The 23364-nt window shown below is 34.3% G+C and overlaps 2 protein-coding genes across 9 annotated transcripts; both read right to left on the reverse strand.

Annotated features, from left to right (window-relative positions):
• Positions 1-1597: 1597 nt before the first annotated feature.
• Positions 1598-20089, reverse strand: Syp (Syncrip). 7 transcript variants are annotated; one of them, XM_065367936.1, is made up of 14 exons: positions 19931-20003; positions 19763-19779; positions 19457-19611; positions 19150-19382; positions 18964-19071; positions 18722-18898; positions 17846-17981; positions 16876-17081; positions 16648-16797; positions 16416-16561; positions 16210-16298; positions 9820-9977; positions 4092-4253; positions 1598-3995 (listed from the first exon to the last, which is right to left on the reverse strand). In XM_065367936.1, exons 3-14 carry the CDS (start codon positions 19608-19610, stop codon positions 3822-3824), a joined length of 1893 nt encoding a protein of 630 aa, XP_065224008.1. In that variant the 5' UTR covers position 19611; positions 19763-19779; positions 19931-20003; the 3' UTR covers positions 1598-3821. The 7 variants fall into 7 exon arrangements, with proteins under 7 accessions (XP_065224008.1, XP_065224007.1, XP_065224010.1 ...); XM_065367935.1 differs by having other exon boundaries at positions 19763-19827; positions 19931-20001; XM_065367938.1 differs by lacking the exon at positions 19763-19779 and having other exon boundaries at positions 1598-3982; positions 4094-4253; positions 19931-20089.
• A 1433-nt stretch (positions 20090-21522) lies between these two features.
• Positions 21523-23344, reverse strand: LOC135848138 (uncharacterized). Of its 2 annotated transcripts, none has more exons than XM_065367941.1 (7): positions 22993-23344; positions 22664-22896; positions 22371-22597; positions 22179-22286; positions 21991-22097; positions 21803-21892; positions 21523-21724 (listed from the first exon to the last, which is right to left on the reverse strand). In XM_065367941.1, exons 2-7 carry the CDS (start codon positions 22893-22895, stop codon positions 21664-21666), a joined length of 825 nt encoding a protein of 274 aa, XP_065224013.1. In that variant the 5' UTR covers position 22896; positions 22993-23344; the 3' UTR covers positions 21523-21663. The 2 variants fall into 2 exon arrangements, with proteins under 2 accessions (XP_065224013.1, XP_065224012.1); XM_065367940.1 differs by having other exon boundaries at positions 21982-22097; positions 22993-23341.
• Between the last annotated feature and the right edge of the window lie 20 nt (positions 23345-23364).

Consider the following 23364-nt stretch of genomic DNA (forward strand, 5'->3'; position numbering starts at 1 on the left):
TATAACTTTTGTTTCGAGCTTTTTTCTCTATCTACAATTTTTGGGTATTTTTTGTCAACTAGTTGCAAATTAATGAACAGGTTTCAAAAATTCATTTCATGTTTTTGTCGCCCAAGTGTGTAGAATACAGTACGCCAATAAAAACCAGTTCGAATTTTTTGACCAAACTGGTTTTTCAATTTATGGACATCCTGTGCAAGTGTGCATGGGCCTGAAATTTTCAAGGTCGCTCTTGAAAGCCCTTATTTTCCCCTACTCAACGCCGCTTCATTCATCTCGCTAGTTTTTTCCACTTGGAAACAAAACCACCGAGCACTACTTTTGTGTCATACTGTATTTAAGACAAAGTCACTCCCTCTGAATGCACATTCCAATTTTCAGCTTTATTGGCCAATTGGGGGGGGGGAAGAGGCCCTAACTATGACAAAATAAATTGAAAACCACAAAAAATGGCACCTATGTACATTTTTCAGCAGCAGGAAAGGGAGAGGGAAGTACTGACAAGTCGAAAACTTCAAAAAGAAATCTAGGGCCAATTTCAGCTTCCTGGGTCCAACTCCAACAGGAAATATGGGCTCCAATCACGACCAAAGATCAAAAACCATGAAATAGATGCAAAAGTCATATATTTAGGCAAGCAGGTGAGGAGTGGAAGGGTCCAAATTTTAGTTTTCTGGGTCAGTTGCGGGGAGGCCTTGGGTCCAAACGATGACTTGTATTAGATGACAAAATCGAAAACCATGCAAAAAGGCACCTTAGTCCACTTTTTCGCAGCAGGAAAGGGAGGGGAGACATTAAGAAGTCGAAAACCCCAGAAAGGAAATCTGGGACCCCCTTCAATTACCCATATCAATTTTCAGCTTCCTGGATCAATTTAGACAGATGGGCTCCAGGTATGACCAAACATCAAAAACTATGAAAAATTGTCTTTTCTACACCTTGGGAGGGGGGGGGGGGGGTAGACGATTCGAGGGCAAACAACCTCAAAAGACATAATTATTTAGAACAAGGACACTTCAGCACATTCCGAATTTCACCTTTCTGAGTCAAGTTGAAAAGATGGGCTCCAAGATCAAACACGGAGGGAACAAATACAAAAATAAATCCTTGCAGCAGTAGAGGAGGGGGGGGGGTCGAGTTAAAAATTCCAAAATACACATCCTGTGCATCCTCTAGAAAGTCAATTCTACATTTCCATTTCATAGGTTAATTTCGAAGGAGGGAGGGGGAAAGAGGGTGACACAAAGGAATATTCAAGATGAGAAAAACACATTGAGAAATTGAAAAACTAGACTTCTCCCCTTTAATTTGCTGATTTTTGAACATAATCTATGTTCAACTTTTGATTCTCTATCAATCGAGTTCCATTCGACATTTTCGTTCGTTTTCACCCCCCCCCCCCCCCTCCAGGAAATTTGGCCAATACGAAGCCTAGGGTCAAGGTCATCCCCACTCGAGCGTAAACTGGCGTAATTTCGTTGAAAATATACTCCAGCAGACCCAACATCGAGATAAACTGCCCAATCCTGATTTCCCCTCAACTTTTGATAAACCCCTCCCCTCCCCTCCAGCACCCCCAAAAAAATCGCACACAACATTCACGGAGTTACACTATGTATTGAAAGAAACTGCAATACATGATACGAACTATTACTGTAATTAATTATTATCCAATAAATGCCAACGTACCAGTAACCTGGCAGTATATAAATATTGTATAAGTGCTGAAGCTGAGAATTTATCAATATTGTTCAAAATTCAAACTTAAATTAAGTCATTTTACCTAAGATGCGAAAACATATGTAAAGCTCTTAACGTACAAAGAAAGAAAAAAAAAATATATATAAGAAAATAAAAGAGAAGAGAAAAAAAATAGTATAGGAAAAATGATAAAAAAAAAAAAAAAAAATACGAAACACATGCTATAACATTCCATAATAATTACTTACTAAAATCTTAAACGAAAACAAAAACAGAAAAAATAAAAAGATTTCATATCGGCGGTTCAATGCTAGGCAAATTGCATCATTAAAAAAAAACAGAGAAAAAGGTGTCTCCAGAGCTGTTGAATTTACACATGTGTACACGCAAAATAAGTGGAAGAGGAAAAACGGATAGATATTTTTCAAAATTAAAACACAAACAAAAAATAAAAAAATAAAAACCGACATACCAGGTTGGTTAGGAGAGTTAGCGTAAAATGACTGCGATTCATGTCTCTGATAATTCACTTAGTGACTTTAAATGAAAAATACAGAGAGAGGAGAGGAGGTAAAAGAATTTACATTGGGAAAATTACTCATATATACGGTACAGGGATAGGGAGAGGGACGAAAAAAGAAATACAAAAATTATACATAAATATAGCGACGTTTTTTTTTCCTTTAGTACATAATATTATTTAGATCACGACACTCGAGAGCCAAACACTCCTGTACTATTCTTTTAAAAAAAAATTACATACAATTATATTTATATAATGCGTAATATTAAAACGGTACAAATAAAATTGAAAAAGAAGAGAGAGAGAAAGAAAACAAACAAAAATTACTGAAATCCTCAAAAATACCCTCCTCCGAAGAGCCGCCTATCTTCGGGTACACGTAATTGGTGTTCGAATTCAAAAAAGGGAAAATTTTCGTTGATTAAAAAAAACCAACTAACGAATAAAAAACTATGAAGAAATTCTCGTCATACTCCCGACGAATAAGTAAAAATTGGAGAAAAAAAATTCCTACGTATTCGTCGCATCGTTCATTCCAAACAAACACAACATATTCTTCATCTTTCGACAAAAATGATAATAGATTACTTAATAAATGATAAAAATTGAATAAAAAATTATAAAAAAACATTCACGACACACAACACACACGCAAATCTCTTCGCGGAAACAGCGGCAGCCACCAAAATTTTTACGTAGCAGTAGTCACGATACTGAACAATAATAAGAAACGGTGAATTCTTTTTTTTGAGGATTTTAAAAGACAAAAAAAAAATTAAGATGATAAAAAAATAATAAAAATAAAAGTACAGAATAAGAGGAGGGAAATAACTCGTTATCGTACAGTAATATTACGAAAATTTAAAAAAAAAATGATGAAATTAAGTTGGCATATTTTTATTATATTATTCTTTTTAAATATACTGAGAAATTCGACCACATTGTGTGACTGTTTAAACAATATAAATTTAAAAAAAAAAAACAAAAATAGAGTAGGTAATAGATAAATAAAAATATTCAACTTGAAAACACTATCGACGGAGAAAAAGACGTTTTTCAAACGAACAGAAGGGAAAAAATTCGCAAATGTGATGAATTTTCTCGAGTCTTGGCCCCGAAAACAAAATTCGATTTGTCAATACAAACATATCCCTGATTGCTGCGAAGAGTTCTAAATGAGACCAATTTGTCAGTGTTTCATGAGATAGAAACATCAATAGGGGCAAATAGTCGAGGCTGCTGAGTAGATTCAGCTCGATAGTTCTATTTCTCGGTATTACAATCATATGAACGACTGAAAAAATTTCACGAATATTCCCCCCTTAGTAATTTCTCCCCCCGCCGAAACATAAAAAAGTAAAATAAATCGATTTAAAATATTATCGTATTATATAATATTATAAAATTACCTTATAATCATCATTTTTTTTCCTCGGTTGCTTTCAAAAATTCCTTTTTTTTTGTTTTCAAATTCATCTTAAAATTCTTTATAATTAAAAAAAAATAATAATAATAATAAATAAACCAAAAGGAAAAAAAATCGCGCCTTTTTCAAAATCTTATTACAATACTTCGTTAAAATTTAGTAAATTTTTTATTACTGCCACGTCGAATTGTAGCTGTCCTGATACCATTGGGCATCCGCTGCTCCGCCATTTACGCCTCCCGCGGCGCCGGACGATTGATTTCCCCAATTGCTCTGGTATCGCCTTTTTGGATCGCCTTGATTCTGATTACCGCCATCGAACTTTCGTTTACCTATACCGTCAAAACATAAAGGTGGTAATATTTAACCGTACCGCCGACTGTTGCAACGCTTACGAGCTAGAAGTACGCCCTACGTCGTTGACGTCATCGTGCACAACATACTTGGTAAATTTCCTTTCGTGTTTCCTAAACCCCGGGCGCCCCCCCGCGTTCCCGCTCCCGAGAAGCCACGGGGTCCGGCCGGCGGCGGTCCAGCTCGACCCCCCTGCATAGGGCCACGGCCCATAGGACCACGGGTTGCGACTCCACGGCCAGGACCAACCTAAATAAGGACAAACAAACAAGAAAACATGTTCACGTATAAGAGAATAGATGCACAATATAAGTATATTACACGATACTTCCGTCCGGAAGCAGCCTCCCAAAACTCCCCCCTTCCTCTAATCTAATACGAGATCGTCGACGTTCTGTTCTTCGAAGTGTTGTTATCGTAGTTGTTAGTCGTCGTTGTCTTCTGTCTTCTCCATTATCAGTGATGTTGGAATTTTGCACAAAACACTAAACCTGGGTATTGAAAGAATCGAAAGAGACCACCATGGCCTCTGTAACCAGATCAGAAATCTTTCACATCCACTTACACCAACTACTGAGTCGAATTGCACGAGATTTTTCGAAAAAGCAAAGCTTCAATCTCAAACGAGTCATTCATTCGACAAAACGAACCATCAACTGGCCAAATCCATGAAGAACAAAAAATCCATCAATCAACTCATGCCTATCAAATTCGAACCATAAACTCAGAATACACGATTGAATCGTTCGCAACCGTCCAAACAACTTCTAACCAAGCGATTCGTTCGCGAACGATTTCAAACTTTTGTAAAGAAAAAGATACAACTGCAAATCAATCGTTTGCAATTTAGCTAGTTGAATACGAGCACGAGATGGACAAAAAAAAAACAAAATCGTTCGCGAACGATTTCAAGAATTTTCCTCTAGATAAATTCAGAATGCAAAATATCTATGCAGTTCGAAAGTGTTGACCATCTGAATAATTCCAACAACGATTCACCTGTCAGATGAACGAATCGTTCGCGAACGTTCTTAGTGAATCACTCGATCGAGAACGATTTCCATAACTGTTCTTTGGATGAACTGATAACGCAACTCATTCATTTGAAAATAGATCAATTCCTACAAGATTCAGAACAATTCATCAGCCAAATAAATGAATCGTTCGCGAACGACATCGTTAACAGAACATCATCTCAGAAGGATTCACAATGTAAATATTTCGTTTGAAAATGAATTGTACGAACAAAGTCTACGAATGATCTACTAATCAAATGAACGAATCGTTCGCGAACGATCTTAAACGAATCACTTGATCGAGAACGACGCCAATAATTTTTCTTTGAATAAATTTACAACACAAATGATGATTATTTGAAATTGAATCATTTCAACGAGATTCTGAACGATTCACTGGTCAAATGAACAAATCGTTCGCGAACGATCTTGAACAAATGACTCGTTTTTGAACGTCGTCAACAACCGCTTCTTAGATAACTTCACAACACCAATGTTTTGTTTGAAAATGAATCATGCGAACAAGTTCACGAACGATTTTCTAATCAAATGAACGAATCGTTCGCGAACGATCTAGAAACCCATCACTGTTCTTCAGATAACTAGACAATGCAACTCATTCATTTGAAAACGAATCAATTCCTACAAGATTCAGAACGATTAATCGGTCAAATGAATGAATCGTTCGCGAACGACATCGACAACAGCATCTCACGGATTCACGTGATTATTCTTTTGAAAAATGAATTGTACGAACAAAGTTCACGAATGATCCACTAATCAAATATGAACGAATCGTTCGCGAACGATCCTTGACGAATCACTCGTTCGAGAACGACGCCAATCACTTTACTTAGGATATATTTACAACACAAATGATCAATTATCTGAAATCGGATCATTTCAACGAGATTCAGAAAATCAGAATAATTTGCCAGTAAAATGAACGAATCGTTCGCGAATGATCTCGAAAAAATTACTACATCTGTTTGAGAACCACGTCGACAACTGCTTCCTAGAAAAATTTACAAATCACAACACTAATGTTTTACGTTTGAAAATGAATCATCAAAGAAGTTCGCGAACGATTCGATTCACCAGTCGAATGAACTCACCGTTCACAAAAATTTTTGAACGAACGAATCGCTCCCACTATGTGTAGTTCAACAACAATGCCAATAATTTTTTTCAGAACTGTTTGAAAAACAAATCATTCGAAAACTTTTGCAAATGATTCACTAGCCGTGAAAATGAATCATCTACGAACGATTCGCTTAATCAAATCATTTTTCAGAATGAAATTCAATTCAATTCAATCACAAACAAAACAAAACATACAAAATCGAAGGGTTCAAACATCTCACAAAGCAAACGATTCATTCTCAATTTTCTCAGATATATCTCATCGTTCGCGAACGATTCGTTCAAATATCATCGATTTATTAAACTGGTCGTAAGACGTTCGTCTCCAAAGTCCAAATACATTGTCAAAATTTCTTCATTCTAATTGTAAGAAAGCGAACGAAAAGAACAATTTGAACAGCTGACCAACGATCCATTCACAATTTTTTCACACAAATCGATCGTTCGCGAACGTTCTTAATGAATCAATCGATCGAGAATGATTTCCATAACTACTGTTCTTTGGATGAATTGACAATGCAACTCATTCATTTCAAAATGAATATTCAGAACGATTCATCAGTCGAATAAATGAATCGTTCGCGAACGATCCTAAACGAATCACTCGATCGAGAACGACGCCAATCACTTTTCTTTAGAAAATTCACAACACAAATAATCAATTATTTGAAATTGAATCATTTCAACGTGATTCAGAACGATTCATCGGTCAAATGAACGAATCGTTCGCGAACGATCTCAAACAATAAATGAGAAAATTGTCAGCATCCGAAAAAATTTTCAAGACCAATCGGCAATCATCCCTTCCAAAGAGTCGTTCATAGCTGATTTAATTTGGAAACTTGTGGGAGGAGTCAGTCGTTCGCGAATGAATCGTTCAATATCATCAATTCCAAGAACTGATCGGAAAATGTTCATCGTCAAATACATCGTTAACTATTACTGCAGCTCCAGATCGATCAAATTCGTAATATATCTCGAGTCGTTCGCGAACGATTCGTTCCAAGAAATTGAATAATTACACCAGTGAACGATTCCTTCAACTTTACGTTAAACATTCAACTCAAAAACAAAATGATGACCCATCAAAAAGTTCATCAACGAATTACTCATGAAAAAAATCGACTCCTGGTGGACGATTCAGATTTATTCTAATTTAATTTCCGAGCAATTTGCAATCAAAAAATTTGGTGATATTTTCCAAAGTTATATTTTTGGAGCTTTTATCAATGGAAAGGACAAAAAAAACACTTTTAAATGCTTCTCAACTCCAAAATTGAACGAGAATACTCGAAATGTCATTCTATTCAAACACATCAAACAACGAAAAACAGATAAAAAAACCATGGTCATGGACCAGAACCAGACACTTCATGCCCCCCCCCCCCCCCCACAAACCCAACCCTACAACATCGACGAAACCTCAACTCACATCCACGATGGTTCTTGGTACAAGTTCCCAAATCATAAAATTTCGATCGAACGTAGCATCAAAATGCAATTCACAATCAACCGATACTTTTCGACGAAATATTTTCCAAAATTTCCACCTCACATTCTTCGAGTCTCGTTTCTTTCGGCTCGATAATGACGACGACGTCATTTTCAATTCTTCGTCGCGTAGTCGCCTCCACCTACGACTTATACTCTTTGGGGAAATTATCAACAACGAGAAACGAAAAAACTTCAAACTCGTTCTTCGTGTCTCATATTACAAAAACAACGCCGATTTCCCCTTCTCGCCTTCGAGAATTTCATTTCGATAAACAAGACGACGACGACGACGTCGAATTCTGTCTCCGTTTTCGAAAAAGTTTATTTTCGCAGCCATTTATTTTTCATCAGCCAGCAGCCATAATAATACAGCGATGTTGGATATCCGCAGAGCGAAAATAATCGTTTAATAATAGAAAAAAATGTCTCGATATTTCAAACGACGACGACATCTTCTACAACTCTTGAAAATTGTATGTAGTTTCTTGTTCGACAGCTGAAATACCCTTTCAACATCTCATGTAGGTTTACGAAGAGATCTTCACGGATCACATATTGGGGCTATATAAATTCAATTCAGTCAACTTGTACCAAGAACACATCGACCCTTCATGTAATAATAATAGACGATTACTCGTACAACAAAACATGCGGTTAATATGTAGTTCAACCCCAGAAGAAAGCCAGAAACGACGACGACAACACGATAAAAATTATTTAAAAAATCAATTCGATCCCACTGCCCCACGATCCCCTTCTCTAATAAGTATGTATAAATTTAATCGTAAAAAAACCTATTAAAAATCGAAATAAAAAAAAATCAAAATAAATAACGCATACAAGTGAAAAAAAAATTCGTAAACAACACAAACAGGGTTATCCGTCATACCAATGAACTAACTACACAGCTGCTTTTTTTCCATTATAAAAAAAAAATCTTAGCAAAAAAAGAAAAACCTCGATAAAAATAACCAAATTCGGCGTTGTAAAAAAAAATTATAAAGAGATAAAATCAACAAGCTTGCAGTATATATTCCCTTATCTAGGTCAATTTTTTTTCAAAATCCTTTTCTTTTTTTCTTTTAGAGAACAAAAAAGCGATAAAAGCGGCACTACAAGCGAACGGTGGGAAGCGTTAACAAGCAGAAAATGGGCGACAGTACTAGAAAAAAATACACTCCAAATATCGTGCTTGCTCTCAACTTTCCGCCGAAGACCGCGATAATCAATTTATCCCTTCCCCCGAACAAAAAAAAAATACTCAAAAACCGAAAAAAAAAATTTTCCAAAACTAAACCCGACGTGAAAATAATATCTACAATGAACGAGAGATAATATTATATATTTCCAAGAAGAAAAAATTCGGAAAAAATGTTCCAGTTAAATAAATAAAATAACAATCAGTTCACAAGGAAAGAAAAAAAAAAGAAAAAAAAGTCTCTCTGTTTAACGTTTACGCTACGTAGAGATTTAAAAAAATGATGAATGTAAACGGATAGTCTGCCTGGTTGTCGGATAACCCTGCAAACAAAAAAAAAAAAAAGTGAAAAAATCTAACTCCAATTTCCAATGTATTAAAAATTTGGCTGATTTTTCATTTTTTTTTTTTTTTTTCTAAATTTTTGGTCGTACTTTTAAGTATATTTTTTAAAAATCGATCGTCGTTCATTTTTCACAAAATAAAATTACATCTCTCAATTCGAAGCGACAATAGAAAAGGGACATTTTAATGGCCAAAACCTCCCCTTAGCACACCTGAGTTAGGTAGATGCTCGAATCATAAAAAATACAACAGAATACCTCTCTCGATAAGAGAAAAGGTCGTCAACGTCTAGTCGTGTATCTACTCTATCAAAATATCAATCAAAAACACAATTCTACAAACTAATTTCGCGTTTGTGTTTTCGCTCGTTCGATCAAAATAATTTCAAAGAAAAAAATAATAACGAATACAAAAAAATAAAAAACACAAGAACGTATTCGCAATTAACTATAAAAAAATAAAAAGAAAAGAAAATCAGTGACAAAAAAAAGCCTACGTAAAAAAAAAGGAAAAAAAATAATATCGTCACAAAGACAACAAGACGAAAAATGAAAATGAAAATAAAAAAAAAATTAAAAATAAAATTACGTAATCAATGTTTTAGAAAAAAATCACCCACCGGTGGTTGCGCTGGCCTAACCCGTCCACCAGCACGAGCAGCTGGAAGCGGCGCAGGGGGATAATCGTAGTAATAGTCTTCGTATCCGTAATAATCATCGTAATAATCATTGTAACCTCCGCGGTAGTCGCCATATCCGTAATAGTCGTAATCGTAATCTGTTGAAAACAGAAAATCACAGAAAAAAATGCGTAACAGAAAAAAAAAGAGAAAAGAGAAAGGAAAAAAAACTATAAAAAAATTTATAAATTTATCAACGCTTCGCTGCGTAGGTCTAGGTAGGTATTATAAGAGTAAGTGTAAGGTTGGTATTAGAAAAATAATTACAAATTATTAGAAAAAAAAATTAAAATAAACAACGCATCACATACATACAAACATACACAGACACACACCACATTCGAGATTTTTTTCTCCTCAAAATTTTCGCTGTTTCTAGGCCCATTTCCACTTTTGAAGAATTTTTCGTCGATTTTTTTTTTTTTGTTCAACTTTTCACGATTGTTTTTCATCAAAATCGGTCAATTTGAATATTCGGTTCAACAAAAAATGATGATTATTTTGTATTCTACACATTTCCATACCATCTGTTTACGACATTAGCCTTAATTTGTTCAGTTTCATCCGAATTTTCGAGTCGAGTGATGAAGCGTGAATAATACGTACACAAATGTCTGCGTTAGAAAGCTCACCTATTTCAGCATGATGAAAAAAATGACAACAGCACACTCGCACACACATGAATAATCAAAAAAACCCAAATGCTTCAAAAGCGTTATTTTTTTCAAAATGGTTAAATAATGATCGAATTATTAATCAATGAGTTAATCTAAATGAGCGTTTCAGAAAACAAATCGGTAATATTATTTACATCTGGAGAGGACAGAAAAAAAAACTAGATCACATTGAACTTTTGAAACGGTCACGTTTTTGGAAAAATACACCAAAATAAATTAGCTCTTTAATTGAAGGCGAAAATTTGTTTGTACACTTCGTAGGTGCTCAGAGATAGAAGCGAACCCTTGATGAGAAATCAAGGTGGAGTCGGATTATTTTACTTGCCCTACGACTTCCCCATCAAGATTCAGGATAATCCCATCACGAGAAAAAAATTTTCAAAATTAAAATCCATCGTTTTCACTTTTCAAGTTCCAGAAAATGTTTCAAAATTCAGAAAAAAATACAATCGATCGATATGGAAATTAAAATACACCATCAACAATTTTTCTGCACCCCCCCCCCTCAACTACAGAACTACTTGGTTGTGGATTCAACACGTAAATAAAGAGGATAATTTTTCATAAATCATCAACAAACAGATATTTAGAATTTCGTTTCCCTTGAAAAAGAATCGAACTCATTTTATGAATAACTTGATGATGGTGGTGGAGGGGGGGAGGGCTTCAGAAGAAATAATGACCCGAAAAGAACCAATTTTTCCATACAAAACAGGGTGCAACATTTTATCGATTATTTTATTCGATGATCTGGCGTGTGAGGAGGGGAGAGGGGGGAGGTAGGTTTCCAGGCGAAATAATGGCCAAAAATCAATGTGGAAGATGATGGATGGACAGCCCACTACCACGCTCGATCAACGATTGCTTATAATTTGCTCATAATATTATTTCTATGTCTAATTATTCATCATTAATCAATGTTATGGCAACATATTTTGAAATGAAACTGAATATTCGAAAGCGAAAAATGATGAAAGGGAAGGGGAGGGGGAAAGGCTCATATCAACCCACCATGAATTTTGGTTCAACAGACAGGACACAACGGCAGTGAGGAAGATAATAGGCACACATTCAAACAAAGAAACCCATAAATTTTTTCAAGTTGCACAAATTTCTCCTTCCCCTTCCCCCCTCTCCTGTCTTCCCCTCAATAAAAAGCTTAAAAAACGGACCTTATCGAAGTTTGAAAATGGCGGATTTACAATACTACCATCTCATCCAATTTGGGCAACACAAAAAGTTTGAATTAAACTTCAACCTAACGATTTGCCCCTTCTCTTCATTCAAAAAAGCAAAAATTTGGAAATACTTTCTATTTTTTTTTTTTTTATTTTTTTTTTTCAGATTTAAAATCATGGAAATTTGGAAAAACATCGAAAGAAATGGATGAAGGTAGGTCCAATTACGTGCCGAAAAAAAACACAACAAAGAGAAACTTCCTAAAAACAGATACCTAATTTACGTATCTGAAGGAATTTCTTCTTAAAAAATGACCAATTTTTCAAAGAATTTTCAAATTTTTGTTCAGTGCTACAAAAACAAATACATACTTTTTCCCACAACAACAATTTTGACAATTGTCTCAAAAATACACTATTTTGGCTACTTTTTCAAAAATGAACAATTTTAGCAATTTTTCCAGAAATGAACTAATTTTTTGCATTAGGTATTTGGTGTTTCTAAAAAACAGGTCTTAGAAAGTTTTTCGAAAAAATTGTTATTTTTCCAAAAATGAACAATTTTCAAAGGTAAGAAATTTTTTTGAGTTTTTCAAAAACAAATACTCATTCTTACAAAAACAATTTTTGCATTTTCCTCAAAAATACAGTATTTTAGCAACTTTCTTAAAAATCAACATTCATTCTGTAAAGTGTTTCAAATCTTAAAAAAAGCTATTTTTTGCATTATTGTTTCAAAAAAAAAAAAAAAATGCAACAGCCTCTTTCAAAACGCATAACTTTGGGAAGTTTTTCACAAAAGAACAATTTACAACAATTTTGTCTTACCAAAAAAAGGCTATTTTTACAATTTTTGTAACTTACTCACAAAAATCAAGTTCATCAAAAATGAAATGTTTTTTAATTTATTTAAAAAAAAAACAATTTTTGTCAATTTTTCAGTAATGAAGAATTTTTTGCAATTTTGTTTTTCACAAAAAAAAATTCTCCACAATTTTTCAAAAATTTACAACTTTTAAAGTTGTTTTTTCTATGAAATTTTTTTTTTGAAATTATTTCAAAAAAACCAATGCTCAAGTTGTTTGGAAATAAGCTGGCTCGTACTCAATTTTTCCAAAAAAAACACCAAAAAAGTTTTAAAAAGCTGCTAAAAATCATGAAATTATACATATAAACGTTCCAATTAAGATCTGATAATGAAACTCAATCGAGACTATGACAATTTGAGCAAAAAGCACAGACTACGTAAGTATTTCGAAACTTTTTCGCAATTTTTGATGAAAAATTCAAAAATTTTTGGTTTTTTTTAGCAAAAAAATCAGCGCATTTTACTAGAATTTTTTGCCAAACAAACGACAATTATTTTAGGTAAGAAACAAGACTTTTTTTTTATCCAAAAAAATCAGTTTTGATAGGTGACGTTTTTAAAAAAAATCAACAATTTTTGAAATTTGATCAAAAGTACTCGTACTTGAGGTTTTGGAATTTCTTTCTTTAATAATTTACATATCGCCTATTTTCGAAAGTTTGACTTGATCTAAATACAATTTTTCAACTTTTTTTTTCGAGAGAATGCCAATTTCTCAAGATTGAGAATCGTTGCTTGCAATTATTTTTCTATTCACCCTCCCTCCCCCCACATTCCAATTTTCAAACTATTTGAAAGCTCTATACAGATAAAATAAATCAATCTTCCTCAACACGCGTTTAATCAATTCCCATTGAGTTTTCGAGCAGGAGAGAAAGGAGGATACATGATTCTTCCGATTATTTTGTCATCAAGGTACAGTGAGCGAGAAAAAAATATACAAAAATTAATCGAGCTTTATGAAGGGTGCAAAATCAGCTTTCATGTTTCTAGTAGGTGAGTAAAAATTGGTTATAGCACAGTTAAAAATGAAACGAATCAAGCGAAGAAAAAATTATGAGATTAAGGTAGACTTATATACGTAAATTTTCATGAATTCAATTAAGATCGATTTGAAAATCAAAAACAAAAATTTGGCTAATGAGACAAGATTGGAAAGTATAAAATCCAAAAAAAAAAAAAAAAAAAAACTTCTATATCAAATCATTATTCGAGTACGAGATCAGAAATTTGCGCTTCGGTATTTTATTTTCCAATAATACTTCTCCAGTCTTCCAATACTGACAGAAGGTATGCGATGGAAGGAGGGCGGGGGGGGGGGGGGTCGAAAATTCTCATCCATCACTGTCGCTATCTTCTTTCAGAAGAATTAGAAATTCTCTAAAATCTACATCAACCAACATGCACAACGCCAGAAGTCGAATAAAATTCTACCAGGTAAAATGTTAATAACCTTTCTCAGGGGAGGGGGGAGGGTTTGAAGGGGTAAATACTCGTATTGTGATTTTCAATCGCCACAATCTCAATTAATAGAGCTACATCGTGATCCAAATTACGCAACGTTCAACTTCAGAAAGGGCATTGTAGGTAAGAGATGGAATAGGGCGGAGGGGAGAGGGGAGGGTTCGCTTCTCCTCGACCAACTCAACGAGAAAAAAAACACACGTCATTATAGTCTCCTATTTTTGACCTGCTAATTAAATTTCGTAAAATCTCAATTCAAAGAATGAAAAAAAAAAAAAGATTAAAAATTAAAAATAGAAAATTACATCGTAGCATGCCAAAAACAATGAAAATTCGTTGATATCTTACAGTCTTCTACATTATAAAGATAATAATCGATAATCCATCCAAACGAGATATCGTAAAATAACCTCCGTTGGGAAAAGAAACGTCACAAAATGACTCGAAAAATTTACATAGAAATAGTATCTTCTTTCTTCATTTCAGTTTCACTCGTACTACGTTTTTTTTTTTTTTTTTTTGTATTCAAACACATAACACATTTCTACCATAATAATATTACACATTACATTACAAATCCACTTGAAGAAAAAAAACAGACCACATGCCACATGCAAACCCACCCCATCATTCATCAACATTTAACATTGCACAATCTATTATCCCCATTCCATTCTTCATTTGTTCTCCATTCATTCTAATAGAACTCCATCTGGCATTACAGTCACACAGATGAAAACAATAATTCATTTCAAATTGCAGCAATATCCGGTAAAACTGAACAGATTGGGAAGGGTAGGAAGGAGAGGAGGAGGGCAGAACAGGCTCAGCATACTCAAAAACGTACGCTGAATAATTCTCTCACTCGATCGTAAAATTTCATCCCCTCCCCCAACCCCTGTACACATTTTCGATATGATTTGCTCAATTCTAATTTTAAAATTACAAAAAATTCGCGAAAAGGGGAAAAAATCGTAAATCATTTCGAATACCTTTTTCATCCCCTCCACTTTTTCAAAACACTACCTCCTTTCGGTTAAAAACAAATCAAAACCGCAACGTTTCGAGTATTTTTCATCTCGTTGACAGAAAAGCAACAAAATCGTATTATTTTTCGTAATTTTATTAAGTATTTTTTTTCTTCTACGTCGATATCGTGAAAAAAACCTACCCTAACGTTTTGAATATAAAAAACGTATCGCGCGCAGCGGCGGCAGCAGCAGCGTAATAATCGCGAAAATTAATACGTAACGTGTACTAATCGAGTACATGTAGAAAAAATTCCCGAGTGTACTTTACGATAACATTATACATATTATGTACGTACGAAGACAAAGAAAAACAAACAATATTTTCGTATCTATACAATATGTACGCGTTACGATAAACGCCGTCGAAGTATAAAAAAACGTATATATATAGAACATTAATTCGCCAGAGAGAAAAAGAATAAAGCGTTAAGAACAAAGGTAGGTAGCGAGTGAGAAGAAAACGCGCTGTACAATCCCGAAAAAAAATAGGTACATAAGTGAAAAAGACACGACACCGCCACGCAATATAGTATATGGTACGATACACAATAGGTTAATGAAGCGAAAATAAGCGAATATGTTGACAGATGAAGCCGCGAGAGGAGCGTTAATCGAACTGAATTTTTAGCGAGAGAAAAGAGCGAAAAAAAAGATCTCTTCGATTATGCTACGAATCGCTGTCATCGTAATAAAACGCGTTTTCATCGTAATGAAGAGCTTAAAGGAGCGGAAAACCAGAAAAAAAAATACAATTAATAGAATAAAAAAGTAAGAAAATGTAACACCTTAAAAAAGAGACGTTTTCGATTATCGATAGACCGCAATTTACACGTACGCTATATCTACATTTTTATATACAGACAGACCACAGACTCACGCACGCGACCATTCACACACACACACGTGAAGTTCATCATTACACATTTAAGTGAAACAAAAAACCTACAGTGTGTTTTGAACGGTGCGTCGCCATTCAAGCGTTCAAATAATTATTTTATACATTTATATAATATATATATAGTTCGATTGGTTAATTTGGCTTATGAAATTTCCGACAGCAGCGTATCAGTCTCAGATCGAGCGTCGAAAATCAGGAGCAGGCCAGAACTTACCATAGTCACCTGGTCCAACCAGAGGAGGAGCTCCTCGCGCGTTACCTCCACGCATACCTCTTCCAGACGGGATACCTTGGGGAGGTAGTCTAAACAAAACAAGCGGAGAACGATTTAGAAACGTGGAAGTTGGCAAAAGCGAATAAATACAGCACCATTGAGGGGTATATTTTCACACATCGAAGGTGCAGAAAAATCATACGTACTGTCCACGAGCTTGTAACATGGCCATCATTCTCTTTTCTCTGGCTCTGAGCATTTCTTCTTTCTTTTTCTTATCGGATGGTGGTTTAGCCAATGAAATTTCGATAGGTACTCCGCTAACTTCTTTGCCATTTAGTTCGTTCATCGCCTAAAAAAAAAACGAAAACATGGTAATAAATGCACTCGAGTGAACTACCACTTGAAAGATAGGTTGCAGGCGAAATTAATACACACATTGACGGCGTGTTCTCGTTCTTCGAAATGCACAAAAGCGTAATCTTTCAATTTCTTAATACGTAAAATAGCTCCGAACGGTTCGAACATTTCTTTGATTTTATCTTCGTTAAAATCTTGTTTCAAATTCCTTACGTATAAAACTTTAACCTAAACACAGAACAAAATCAGTCAATCATTCTCAAGTTTCGACACAAAAATTAACGTATCTTAGCCTACGACGAATACCTTAGCCATAGTTTCAGAATCCGGTTCTTCTTGGGGATCAGCCCAGTCAACAATAATGTCACAATTCCAGACTCTAATCGGTCTCGATCCAAGCTTCTTTTTGGCAACCGAAGCGGCCTTATGACTTTCATATTCTAAAAAGCAGAAACCACGGTTCTTTCTCCTGTCATCCGGTGAACTGTAAATAATGGCATTTGCTAGGCCAGCTGTGAAATACACAAAATACAAAGCGTTAATTTGAATAACAAACAAAACGATCATTTAGAAAATTATTTTTTTTTTACATTTCGGCGTAATTATTGTAGACAGATCCTTCCTCCCACCTTTTCATCGTTAAAAAACCCATCACCTCGTGTTTCAAAGATGACCCTCGGGTTTCTCAAAAATTTGATAAATTTTCGAAGGAAAATCAACGTGACAATGGATGAAGAGATTTTGTTGCAGATCAAAAGTGGAACCGGTAAACAAAGGGTTACCGATACGATATGAATTTAGTGATAAAAACACAGGAAGGTCGCCGAAAACGCAATTTTACACAAATACGATAATTATACGTAATTAACGACGACAACACGAGGAACTTAGATACACTCAGAGCTCATCAGCACGTCGAACGATATCGAGGATAAAATACATACGAGAGAGAGAGAGATAAGGCGGAGAATGGTACAAGGAAAACACAAAAAGGTCATCTTTTAATCCATGAAAGGTACAACTTTTCAATACCTTTCGAGATACACTACCTGAGTAAGCTGAAAATGTTCAACACATCAGGAAAAAAAAATACATACAACATATAAAAAATGTAAAACATTTGAAAATGGGTATCCCATTTCAACTGCTTCAAAACGCCGAAAAAAGTAAAATGTAAACAAAAATAAAGCTATCGAAAAATGAAACAAAATTTCAAGAATTGAATTTTGCTAACATTACCAAAAATATAAAGAAAGCCTTTGTTCAAGAAATTTACCTGTCAATTTACCAAATTCCGCAAGAATCTCATCTTTGCCTTTTGACTTAGGAATGTTGCCCACAAAGAGACGCAGATTTGGGACACTAATGTTAACTTTCAGTTTTCTGCCAGGTTTGATTTCGTAATTGTCAAGCTGCAGGTTTGAAAAAAAACAATGCCAAAATATTGTCCATGTTATTTTTCTCGTATACGATTTAGAAGATAATCATTTTCGTTAATAAAACAAAGTTATAAAAAAAAAAAATTCAGAATATAATTTTGGCTCATCACGGCATCGTAATTTTGACAAACCGTTCGGTATATATCAAATGCCGTTCAAAATATTCTGAAAATAACAAAACTAAATAAAAAAAAATAATGTTTTAGATAAACAGACTTTCTAATATACAAAGAGTGATTTCCTGCAGGAGAATCGTTCGTTAACAAACGTGAACGAATTTGTAAACAATTTCCAGGAATTACCACGTGTTTTGAAGAGAACAATAACAACTAAAACGTAGGATAACATCGGAGTATCGAGTTGGTAGGAAAATAACCAAGAGAGATAACGAACATGTAAAATGGGAAGAATTAATTCACACAACTAAAATTTCCTAACGTACTGAAGATAATACGAGATAATGTAACACACTACAAACCTCGTATTCGTTTCAATATCGCTCAGTAAGAAACTTATTATTAATATGTGAAATAATAAATTTAAAATAAAATACTAACTACATAATAATAACTAAAAAGTAATATGTGATCATTAGCCTACGCTAAGGTAAAAACCTGAGCAAATCAACTAATAAATCCTACCTTCGATCGTACCTAATCAATTAAGCGTAAACAAAAAAAAAGTAAATCGAAGCAATGAGGAAATATATTTACGTCTTTGTGTGCTTGTTCGGCTTCCTCTTTCGTCGTATAAGTAACAAATGCATATCCACGGTTAGTTCCAGACATAGGGTCCATCATCAAACGAAGATCGTAAATTTTGCCGCTCTTTTCGAACAACAGAATTAACTCGTCTTCGAAAACTTCTTTAGGAATTTTACCGCAAAATACCTAAACAAAAACATCTAGTTAACCAACTAATTCTACGTGAAAATGAAAAATTAAACGTTTCATACTTCGCAACCAGGGCCCGGTTCGGAACCTTCCCAATCTGGAGGAGGACCACCATATTTACGTTGACCAGTAGTCACATCTAACGAGTATCCGGTACGATCTAGAATAGCCTAAGGGGGGAAAAAATACCTCGAAATTAATTCGCCGTATCAAACAACAAAGTTGACTTGGCGCCAAAAGTATTTTACCTTGATTTTTTCTTCATCTGGTCCTTTGGGAGCACTAGGAGTAGCACTCGTCGTGGAAGTTTTTTGTTTCTGGCGGTAGGTTTTCATCATACCGCACAAATAGGCTGACTTATTCGATACATGATCTAAATTGGAATCTACGAACTGAGCTAATACGGCGAGAGCTCCGTCAGTTGGGAATTCCTTCAAAGCTTCGAAGGCACGTTCATCGAGATCAGCGAAAGTCAATTTAGCTAAGCAATAACGGAAATGTTAGTGATGAGAAAACGCCTCAAGGTTAAGAACAATAAACCCAAACAATACTAACCGGTCTTAAAAATATCGTCGAGTTTATTAGCTATCCCAACATTTAATCCTTGGTCTATTAATTTCACGTGATCTGGAGTACGTTCGGGAGCATCGCCCGCACCAGTATCAGCCTCGGTTTTCGGCTGAGCATCAGCAACACCGTTCGTGGCCATGCTGCAACAATACAATAACGTACGCGAATAAAATAATAGTGCACAAGCGGAATACTAACCGATGGTGTAAATACGCTACGATCTAACTACGTAAAGCGTTAATGGAGAAGGAATATCGATTAAAAGCTTAAATATAATATAAATGTTATTACTTCGAATGAATGGGACGCTGTGCCGGTTACCGTTATACGAGGATTAGTAACGTATAGATATTAAACTAATATAAGTAAAATAACGAGTCAAATCAAACGATTATTCTATAACATGCAACAATGTAAAACTTTTAACACTAAAATCAACAACAAACTGTTAATACATACTTTGAAAATCGAATAGATTAAAAAGACCGAACAGCTAACTTATACTAACAAACAATGATGGCGATCGAAATGACCCAGAACATGGGAATTTTTAACGTGGACCGTGAGAAAGCGCTGTTCGAGCCAGGAAAGCGAGAAAGATGGCGTCTCAACGTGAAATTTAGTTTGATTAACGACGCCGTCGAAAATATTGCCGGATTTTGCTGGATTTTTGAGTTGAATTTATTTTTGCGGGTTTTAAAATCAATTTTGGATGTTTTTGAAATATAATTTACGTGTGAATAAAATTTCGAAACAGAAAAATTTTATTCGTTGATCGAGATTGAAAGAATTTTATTCATCTTTCAAATGTGTGGTAACACTGCTTCCGATTCGATTCGCGAATGAAAAGACAGAAAGCCTAACAAATAGGTTGTTTTGATTAAAAATAGGTATTTATTTGAAATTTTTAATTTTTTAAAAATTTTTGTAAATAAAAAAATAAAAAATTTTATGATGATTAAATTGAATTGAATTAAAATTTCAATTTTGCGAAATGAAATAAAAATTGTGAAACTTACAAGAGACTAGAGAAGAGTATCCAACTCGCACAAAATTTTTGTGTGAATCAGAAAGCTGGATACATAAGATACAAACAAAAAGAGAAAGACAACTCTGAAGTCTGAAATCTGAAGAGTGAAGAAACATGCAAAAAAATTGAAAATTGAGATCACCAGTCAAAATTTTAGGTGCTCGAGTGCATTTTTTGATTCCTGGTGAATTTTTGAAAATGAAAAATATCGATTTGAGATTGAGCCAGCAAAAAGGTCAAATGAGAAAAAAATAAAACATCTCTAAACTGACCCGGTGGCTGGAGGAGTCCTGGAAATCTGAAATTCAATTTGGATTGGAATACCTAAGTATGTATTTTGCTATTCTCACTACTTTCAACTCGCCAAATCAAATTGAAAATTGAAATTATTTCTAACCGTTTTCACGCGTTTTCAGCAGTTTTAGTTCTGGAGCCTCAGGTAAATTTTTGAAATTTAGAAGCAATTTCCATTTCCAATTTTCCACAACAATTTCACCTAATGAACTATGAAGTTGGAAAGCTGAAATTCACTCTTATAATCGATTTGGTGGGTCGAAAATAAAGTATACTAAATACTTCAAAAAATTTCAGCTATCTCTAGATCAATTCGGTAAAATTTTAGTTTTTTCCCATCTTTGGTTCAAAGATTTTCAAAAATTCACCGAAAATCGAAAACTGTACTTCAGCACCTGAAATATCGTCTGGTTATAAATTGTTTTCATGCTCTTTCGATCTAGGTTTGTCCAGTTCAAATATGTTTATACGAGTTGGGATATTTCTCCTGTTAAGCCTACATTGTAAACTAGAAATTTTGAATTTCAATCTCATATGACGATAAAATGGTGAAAAAAATTGTTGAGCAAGCTTCAAAAATATTTTTTTATTTCTTAAACGCTAATATGCTCTTTTGTTTTTCAGATCCGGCAGTTTGATTCATCTTCATTTCATTAACTATGATGAAGGCAATGCGTTTCAAAGCATCACCTATGAAAACTTCCACACTACAATAAATTGTTTATAATTTTGTCAAAAAAGTTTATTAAAAAAAATAACGAAAGAAATGAAATAGGTACATATTATACTTATAAATACATGATTATTTTTATCGGTAATGCTAATGGAACATGACTTAGGTAACTATAAACGTATTAATTCCACAAATTCAACAGCCGAGTTTAGCTTGTAATTCTTTCAGTTTTTTCAGATCACGTTCTCGTGTTAATCTGTTCAACGATTCGATATAATGCATTAATTTCACGAATTAGTCTTTAATCAAATAAGGTTCTAAGTATGTCACTCACCGATAGTAATTGGTGAAATGTTTGTAATACTTTGCCTGTACATCGATATACGACTTCAAGTGTTCAACTTGCACCTCTGTAGTTGAAGCTCTGGGAAGAAAGAAGAAAAGTCCACGTAACACATCAATCTAATTACCTACATGTTCTTCAATAAAGCCTATTATAAAACAATCTCTCACTTGGCGTACAATTCCTTCATGCGGTGCCATTCCTTGCGGTATTTGTCAACTAAAAAATATTCTTTGCCAAGTTTTCCTGGATATTTGGTCTCATTTTTCTGGATTTTCGTCATCGTCTAGTAATAAAAAAGAGATAATGAGAATGCAAAAAATTATCAAAAGGAAATTCTAAAACTTCTAAGTGATAAGCTTCGTACTTTGGAACTGGTACGACATTTGAGTCCTTCCGAACCTTTCGAATCTGAAGGCAGACCATCGTGTTTTTCCTGATATGTTTTTTCATCTTTCGAGCACCCAGACGCATTCTACAATAAAATAGATAAATAAATTACTCGAAATCAATTCGCTATTAAATAGACTTCTCAAGCTCTCAGTAAAAAAACATGTACTCTATTTTGTTCGTCGAGTCTTTCGGTAGCACTAGCAGGATTGATCGTGAAAGTTTCCTTATTCACAATGTACTTTTTCAGCATACCGCACAGATAGGCAGATTTAAACCATATATTGCCAACATTGGACTGGGCGAACTCTGATAATACTTCCAGAGCTCCGTCGGTAGGGAATTCTTTCAAAGTTTTGATGGCATGTTTATCGAGATCAGCGAACGTCAATTTACCTGAGAAAAAAAAATGATTGTGAGAATTTGCCTGAAAATTGAGAACGATGAAGCAACACAACTGACCGGTCTTGAAAATATCGTCGAGTTTATCAGCTATCACAACGCTTAACCCTTGATCTAATAATTTTGAACGATCCGAAGCATTCATCGCATCCATATCAGTTTCGGTTTTTAGGTGAGTAAATAACATTGTAAGATTCGAAGTGTGTTTCCCAGTATCAATCATATCTACATCCATACTATAAGTCTCGGTTTTCAGAGTTTCATCCAAAATGTTCGTAGCCATGCTGTCCATGCTGCAACAGATAAGGTTTGCAAATGAAGTAAGTAGTAAGTACAAGGGAAGAAGAACTGCTGCTTGAGCCAACTGCATCTTAGGTAATTATTCTTACTTATGGAGGAAGTCTATTTCTGTATTGTCGAAGCTTGTGAGCGAAGATGGAAATAAAACTTCAACCGATGCAATTATTTTATTGTAACACACGCATTTTCAATTTTTCATTTTCAATTATCACAATTCCTGGAAATTCTTATCAAGTTATCAGTCATTTTTGAATTTTTGAATTTGGAGGGAAAATGAGAAATGCAAAATATGCAGTCAGGTTTAGAAATTTGAAAACACGAAACGAAACTGAATTTTTTGAAAAATGTTCATCAGATCATTCAGATCCAATAAATATTTATTTTGTTCTGTAAAAAAACAAACTAAAGTCGTATTTCGTTGATTTTTAATTTAAATTTTAAATTATCAATCAAAAGAAAAT

This window comes from Planococcus citri, chromosome 5 (genome assembly GCF_950023065.1).
Source record: "Planococcus citri chromosome 5, ihPlaCitr1.1, whole genome shotgun sequence".
NCBI classification, from domain to species: Eukaryota; Metazoa; Arthropoda; class Insecta; order Hemiptera; family Pseudococcidae; genus Planococcus; species Planococcus citri.